The 7,239-nt window shown below is 34.5% G+C and overlaps 2 protein-coding genes across 4 annotated transcripts; both read right to left on the reverse strand.

The window, feature by feature from the left end:
• Window positions 1-1,028: 1,028 nt before the first annotated feature.
• Window positions 1,029-4,089, reverse strand: LOC108771700 (coiled-coil domain-containing protein 102A). 2 transcript variants are annotated; one of them, XM_018537058.1, is made up of 6 exons: window positions 3,915-4,089; window positions 2,617-3,347; window positions 2,313-2,541; window positions 1,911-2,120; window positions 1,567-1,841; window positions 1,029-1,443 (listed from the first exon to the last, which is right to left on the reverse strand). In XM_018537058.1, exons 1-6 carry the CDS (start codon window positions 4,017-4,019, stop codon window positions 1,332-1,334), a joined length of 1,662 nt encoding a protein of 553 aa, XP_018392560.1. In that variant the 5' UTR covers window positions 4,020-4,089; the 3' UTR covers window positions 1,029-1,331. The 2 variants fall into 2 exon arrangements, with proteins under 2 accessions (XP_018392560.1, XP_018392559.1); XM_018537057.1 differs by having other exon boundaries at window positions 1,029-1,461.
• Window positions 4,090-4,789: 700 nt separating this feature from the next.
• On the reverse strand, window positions 4,790-5,992 carry LOC108771718 (ribosome biogenesis regulatory protein homolog). Of its 2 annotated transcripts, none has more exons than XM_018537078.1 (4): window positions 5,892-5,992; window positions 5,459-5,746; window positions 5,030-5,325; window positions 4,790-4,964 (listed from the first exon to the last, which is right to left on the reverse strand). In XM_018537078.1, exons 1-4 carry the CDS (start codon window positions 5,955-5,957, stop codon window positions 4,826-4,828), a joined length of 789 nt encoding a protein of 262 aa, XP_018392580.1. In that variant the 5' UTR covers window positions 5,958-5,992; the 3' UTR covers window positions 4,790-4,825. The 2 variants fall into 2 exon arrangements, with proteins under 2 accessions (XP_018392580.1, XP_018392579.1); XM_018537077.1 differs by having other exon boundaries at window positions 5,459-5,717; window positions 5,815-5,992.
• Window positions 5,993-7,239: the final 1,247 nt, after the last annotated feature.

The following is a 7,239-nucleotide window of genomic DNA, read 5'->3' on the forward strand; positions in this document are numbered from 1 at the left end:
TGGCGCATCCCATCATAAATTCAAGTGAGGTACATTCCCTCTTCAGTAGCTTTAACAAATAAAAATACAATAAATATAAAAATAAAACGAATACGGACAGAAAGCTTTTGTTCTTGTGGATTAGTAAATGAAGATTAATCTTTGGATATCTCTCTCTCTCTCTTCACAAGATCGAAAGTTACGCCATAAATGTTACTTCAATGCTGTAATTTTTTTATTGAGGTACTTCCAAATTATGGACTGTATAGTATAGTGAACGTATTGTTACATCAAATCGCTGCTATTTATTAAGTTTTCAATAAAATACATTTTAACTAGAAGAAAAATCTTTCTTATCTTCTTCTCACCGGTTATGAAATATAATTAACAATCTTCTCAATTTGACATAGGTTGTATTGTATGAAAGTTCGTTTAAATTTTATCTATAATTATATTTGCGACATGGCAAACTCGCAGATACATATGTAGAATATTGCTTCGACTTATACTATATATTTTCGGTATTGACGTAAAATGTTCAGTTATAAATGTCAGGTATCGTATCTTGTACATACTGTATCTCGCTACTCGATTTCGCCAATCTTTTTCAAGACGAAACATACATGACGAAATGTGTTTCAATATATATATATATATATATATATATATATATATTTTGTATATATATTTCGTAAATATGTATATACGTATATATACAATATCTTTACATTAATTTTTAAAAAAGGAACGTACACAATAAAATAATGCGGAATGTAAGCTGTGTACAAAATGCACATTACTGATGATAAATGAAAAGAAGAAAAATATATTCATCATTTACAAAAGTAGAAAAAAGAATATGGGCGACAACGAAATAATTATATACAGAAAATAATGATTTAAAAAATCGAGCTTCCTCTCACGATTGAGTAAATAACTATTAAACAGTAAATATTGCAAATAACCTACCTTTCACATTGATCAATAATTAAAATTGTATGTTGTCGATTATAATATATAATTAAATAATATAAACGCAACAAATATATTTACATATATGCTTCTAGAAGCATTGACAATTTCATTATTAAACACAGTAGGCGCGTATCTCACGATAGACATTCGACACGTACAATTCGCCCAGCACAGAGTCAAAGACCGAAAAAGAAAAGAAAAAAATTGTTGTTAAGTCCTGTACTTAAGGCCCTCTACGAGATTACCTATCCAATTTACATCTTCGCTATCTAACTTACAACACTCCATTGCTATCGACACGAGTGAATACTAGGCTTGTTGTCGATCGTAGACTGTAACTGCATCCAATGATTATTTCATCGATTCAAAAGCGACGACTATATTAACAACGTACCTTCACTGTATTCATTGGAATTATTAGCTTGAAACTTTTGTTCCTCAGCCCCGTCTACTTCAGTGTCTACTAAAATTTCGCACGTTTCGTTATTGCTGTAAAGCAATATATATCTAGTTAAACATATTAACATATTATATTAAGGTAAAATATATATTTGTTTTAATATAGAAGATTGTGAATACAGATTACAAATACTGATTGATTATCCTGTTTACCTATTTCTAAAATGTTCCAGTTGTACGTTTGCAGATTCCAATTGCTCTACGAGATCCTCGTTGGCCCGTTGCAATTTCCGCACACTGTTCGTAGCAGCGTCAACCTCATCCTGAGCAACAGCCAATTCTTTCTTCAATTCTTCGACTCGCGCTCTTACTCGCTTCACCTCCACCTCATATTGCTCGGACCGTCTCATCGCATGCGACAACTCCGTTGTTTTTTCCGCCAAGGATTGTTTTAGTGTCGCCTGATACTGCTTCACTTCAAGTAACACCTGCACAATAGAGACAAGGTAATAAAAATCATTTTAAGGATTATTAATTCATAAGATTATTGAACGGACCATGTTGCGAACTAGAATCTCATGCTGCAATTGTCTCGTGTCTGTGTCGGCTGTAGATACTGGTCGTGGTCTCCTCGATTCCGCTCTTTCTTGCAGTTCATATAATTTTAAGCGGAGCAGTTTGTTCTCTCGTTCCAAGGAATTCTTCTCAGTTTCTAGTCTCTCCCTTTTACTCCATTCTGCTGCATTTTCAACTTGAAGTTTCTCTAGCTAAAATTTTGAAATATAAAGATGTAAGAACATCTGTCTATTATAGCATAGCACAAAAATGCATATAGACATCAAAAATATAATTTAACAACTTTATCACAGGAATACGTTATTAGTTAATATACATTATTAGTAATATTTAATGATTTCTTTAATGAAAACATGACTGCAAGTATTCATATAGTAACTTACTTCTGTCCTTAATTCTATCAAACGACGGTCCATACTTTCTCCATTACTTGTATCGTCTATTAAATCTGCTATATGTTCGTCACTGAGTTCGAGTTGGAAACGTTCTTTTAGCTCTGATAATTCTCTCATTGCTTCGGCTTTATTCTCACATAATTCCTCACATTGCTCTCTTAATTGTCTAATTTCAGCTTTCAATTTTTCCACGGTCCGATGTAGAGAATTGTTTTCCCTTATAGAAAAAAAGTTAAAATAAATTTATGTACGACATAATCAATTAATTCTGTATATTTTGTGTAAAACTTACTCTCTTTCCACAGAAATGGTTTTCGTTGCCTCCTCCAATTTTATTTGCAACTGTGACATTTTCTGAGTTAAAGACTCTTCATTATACATATCTAAAGGTGATTGTTGTTTATCCAATCCATCCTTTTTGCCGTTACTATCCGTGACTAGTTTTGTGATGTTTTTATCTAGTAAATTGCTGGGACTCTCCTTATACAATTCTACTGCATGTTTTGGCACAGCACCTTGCAAAACATACTCCTCGATATCCCTTTCTGGCAAGATATTGTGACTTCCCAAAGCAACATTTGTTATTTCATGCGAATTTTTACAAGATAGCATATCCCTTTGTGCACCTAATGCATCACTAGCGTTGTTGTAAAACTCCAGCTGCTCGTCCAATCCAAAAGTAGCTCTTAATTGCGGATCTGATTCCAGAATGGTAAAGATCTGTTGATCAAATTGTCCAGCATGTTTCAAGAGTATCATGTGTATCTTTTCCATCTCCTTCTTCAGCTGTTCATTCTGCAGTTCCAGTTCTTGAGATTCATGCTTGAAAGTATTAGCATCTTTAACGGCAATCTCTAGTTTTGCTCTCAAAGCCTTTGCCTCGTCTCTAGCTGCGTTTCTTTCGTTCCTCACTTTGCTCCATTTCTCACGCCAGTTAGCAGTACAATCAGACCACCATCGCATCGTCTTTTCCATCTGTGCCGCTCGCGCTCTTGCTTCTTCAAGCTCTCGCTGTCGTAAGGCCTATTTGATGAGAAAACACATACGGTAATTAATCAATAGTCATAACAAACAATATTATGGTCAATTAAATCTCTCAGAAAATGCTTCACTTATAATTAATATAAAATATTAAAAACTTTAATTTATGATCATATATGTATATAATAAAAAATTAAGATTAAATATTAAAAAATGTACATATTGTAAACTTAGAGTATTAAATAATTTTCTGGTTAGTCTGTAGAACAAAATAAATAAGAAATACATGGCAGTATATAAAACACTTAGACTTATACTATAGACTAAACGCTTCTATAAAAAACTCCAGGTAATGCAACTTTATTTTACTCATTGAAAAGAGTATTTAAAGTTCTATTTGCAAAGTGATAGGCCTAAGGTTGTGTTATAATTTACTACTTTTAACAAAATATACTAGTATGATACAGATAAAATACATAATGTTGTATGTTTATGATATAATCATGTCATAAATACAAGTAAACATAATATGTTATAAATATAGAATAGGGCGCGACTAATTCAGATTTAATTAATATGACACAATTTAAGTCTACAGAAAGGAGCTACCTCTTTAGATTCCCACTCGCTGTCCACGTAACGCGACGAGGACGGCACCTCGTGCTCCCGCATGTATCGTCGCGAGGAGGTTCCGCTTGTTGTCGACTGTGCCATGGTACGAGCAGCGCGTAACCTACAACTTTGTTTTCGCTGACAGCCCTCGGGCGATGATCTTTCCGAATGTTGCTCTTTTACCTCTACGGCACCTTTCGGCACCGATTTAATGCTGATCAAGTATCGAGAGCATTGTTCCTATCTTGATCGCACCGTTTAAATGTTGTCAGTCTTGATTCAACAACAAAATTCCATACATACCACCGACGACGATCTCGCCCATAACTGATGCAACATACACATGTAGTACACACACCTGACATGACACACTACACGCACATACATATAACGACGATAGCCGTTGATAGCCACCTCCCTCATGGAAAAAGAGCTCGAGGGTTGTCCGGATTGCTGCGCGCGTAAATTTAAAACGCTATGAACATATACAGATTGTCCTAAGATTATAAAAATATAATAAAAAAATGCATTAAAAAAATTTGCTTCCAGCAAATTTAAGAAATAGATTTTAGGTTATTGCCTTTATAAAGCGAACAAGCATTTTAGAGTACTAGGAAAAAATTCTAGAGTTTCTAAACAATTTAAAAATGAATAATTTTAAGCGATAAAAGTTTAAAAGATTTGTTGATATAGTTTGGAAAAGATGTAATTAGAGGGCCTGAAGTACTCTATAATTTTTATATAATTAATTCTTATATATATAGTATTGCATTTACAGAACTTGATTTTTTTCTCAATGTTATCTTCAATTTTATTAAAATTTTTACCTTGAAAATTCAATACATCCAAATCTTATAAATATAAAATTCGATTAATTTTATTACAGATATTGTTACAGACATGTCAATTTATCTTCGCTTTCTACCGCCAACCTTCTTGTGCAAATCCCGCTTGCCTTTACCCGCCTTCGGCTTTTTAGCAGATTTACTGGTTTTGGTTTTTAATGCGCCCTTCCTCTTTTTATTAATTTTTATGGGCTGCTGTATCCTGCAAATACACAAATAAACATTGCGTTATATTATATTCAACAAATCTAGCTTAAATTTGCATACCTAGACTGGAATTTTCCAATAGACGCAGTAGATGTATGCGCTACAGTTGCAGCTTTAGAAAGCTGTTGAGAACTCGAAAAGTGTTCTCTGGTAGGTAAACCAACGCTTGGTAATTTAATATTTTTTGACTTGGCTATATTGCGAAGTCTTTGCAATTCGTTTTTGGATTGCCTTTCCTGTTTAGCTGTTTTAACTTTAGCAAATGGATCATCAGTCGAATTATCCTTGGCCTCTATTAACCATTCCTTCTGTTCCTCAGCCGTTGCTCGTTTGTAACCGTGTGTTGGAATCCATTTCTAAAAAAAATTTAGGACATCAGATGAATGACTTGTTACAAGCTTTATATATTAATAGTAATTTAAATACTTTAAATATCCATTTAATAACTTTAAACATAAATGTAACAGAATATTTTCGAAAGTAACAAACCTTCAATATTTCGTCCCACTTCAGTTTGGATTTACCCTTCTTTTTAGTTCGAATTCCCTTCTCTTTGGCAAATTGCTGCCACTTTGTCAAAGGCTTGGGTTTCGGAATAACACGTGAGCGTGGCAATACATAGTCAGGTTTGGGTAACTTAGCCACTATAGCTTCGTCCACTCGTTCTATCGGCAACTCCCAGATCTTATTGATCAGCAGCTGTACGTTGTCTCTCGTTAGGTTTTTCAAGTATGAATTTGATTGTGACCTACAGATACAAGTATTATAAATATTTTTCTGAAATGAAACAAATCCGTAATGTTTTCTTACAAAGCTAACAACCATGTGTACAAAATGAATATTACTTGAGAGCCTTTGCATCCAAAGCGTTATAATCGGACATGAGCAGAGTTCCCAGATCGATATCGAATTCCATGTTTACCTCCGTGGATTTACTTAAATCTTCTTTTCCTTCATCCTTTTCTAATATCGACTTCACAATATCCATTGTGACTTGTGACGACCTTGGTAGAAACAGAGAGAAACCTGAAAGTGATCTCACATGTGCTGAAGTATATTCTATTTTCCTATTGGCGGATGCGATCAATCCAACGCATGCGCACAACACTCAAAGTAATGTTAGAAAGAGAGGGAAATATATATTCCCGCACCGTGGTTCTGGGACGGCTTCCTCTCACTCCCTCTTATAGGCACTAGCCATATAGTAGTATTACATATATGGTTTTAGGCCGTCATGTCCTTTCTCAGGTTTCTCTCTGGTAGAAAGAAGAAGAGAGCAGATGACAAGAATGCAATGCAGAAGGATAAAAATTCAATCAGGGGATCAACCCCCTCTGGGCTGCGTTCCGTTTCACGCATATGCGCGCATTCCCCTATAGTATACGTGACGCTCACTATATAAAATGCGCGCATATGCCAGAAACGGAACGCAGCCAGTGATACCGTTTCAAGTATAGGACGCGATTGGTTGATTTTGCTGCACTTCAGCGAACTTCAAAATAAATGTAGTAGTACCGCGGCCATGCCCGGGATTTAGCTGCAACTTAATTTTGAAGCGCCTTTATGTCCACAAAACGTGGACATTGAACTATGTAGCCAATGTCCACGATCGTGTCGGTAATGTCCATGATTTTTTGGTTCGAATCTTCCCTAAGTCCATTATTATCGATCCGTTAGACAAATAAAGACAGACAATCAATCGATTGTCGTTTGCTCACCCCCTTAATTTAAAAGATACAAGAAAATTAAGTTTTGGTATCGAATTAAAAAAAAGATTTTTTTCTTCATGCATTCGTTTGCTCATCGTTAGTTTGCTCATAAATCTTTTGAACTAAGGGTGAGCAAACGAAAATTCCAACTGAGAATTCGTGAATAAACGATCAGCAAACAAATGCATGAAGAAAAGAATCGATTTTTTAATACTGGGAGGCCAGCTTCACACGGGTGAAGAGCGAACAGTCACCGCTCATCTCACCATGGCTCGTGTAGATAGGTATAGCTTTGTACCTTATAGCTCTACTGGTCATTTCTTTTTGAAACGTATTTGTAATAAATATTAAATAATATAAAACGTTGTTCCTAAGATTTCAAAAACTCAAAATATTAAATTAGAAATATAAGTCAGAACATTTTTTTATTTTAAAATAAATAATATTAAATAACTGCTCAATCTTTTTTTTTATTTAAATAATTCAAACACATACACACACACACACACATATAGAGAGAGAGAGAGAGAAAGAGAGAGAGAGAGAGAGAGAGAGAGAGAG

Source organism: Cyphomyrmex costatus, unplaced genomic scaffold (assembly GCF_001594065.2).
Source record: "Cyphomyrmex costatus isolate MS0001 unplaced genomic scaffold, Ccosl1.0 scaffold164, whole genome shotgun sequence".
Classification (NCBI taxonomy): domain Eukaryota; kingdom Metazoa; phylum Arthropoda; class Insecta; order Hymenoptera; family Formicidae; genus Cyphomyrmex; species Cyphomyrmex costatus.

Bases quoted from the DNA above. Each gene is read 5' to 3' on its own strand.
- LOC108771718 (XM_018537077.1), bottom strand. From the start codon at position 5,957: ATGGATATTGTGAAGTCGATATTAGAAAAGGATGAAGGAAAAGAAGAT. The intron at 5,718-5,814 runs GTAATATTCATT...TTGTATCTGTAG, and splicing joins TTGGATGCAAAGGCTCTCAA to GTCACAATCAAATTCATACT. The intron at 4,965-5,029 runs GTATGCAAATTT...GTGTATTTGCAG, and splicing joins ATTGGAAAATTCCAGTCTAG to GATACAGCAGCCCATAAAAA.
- LOC108771700 (XM_018537057.1), bottom strand. From the start codon at position 4,019: ATGGCACAGTCGACAACAAGCGGAACCTCCTCGCGACGATACATGCGG. The intron at 1,842-1,910 runs GTCCGTTCAATA...TCTATTGTGCAG, and splicing joins AGATTCTAGTTCGCAACATG to GTGTTACTTGAAGTGAAGCA. The intron at 1,462-1,566 runs GTAAACAGGATA...ATGTTTAACTAG, and splicing joins CTGGAACATTTTAGAAATAG to ATATATATTGCTTTACAGCA.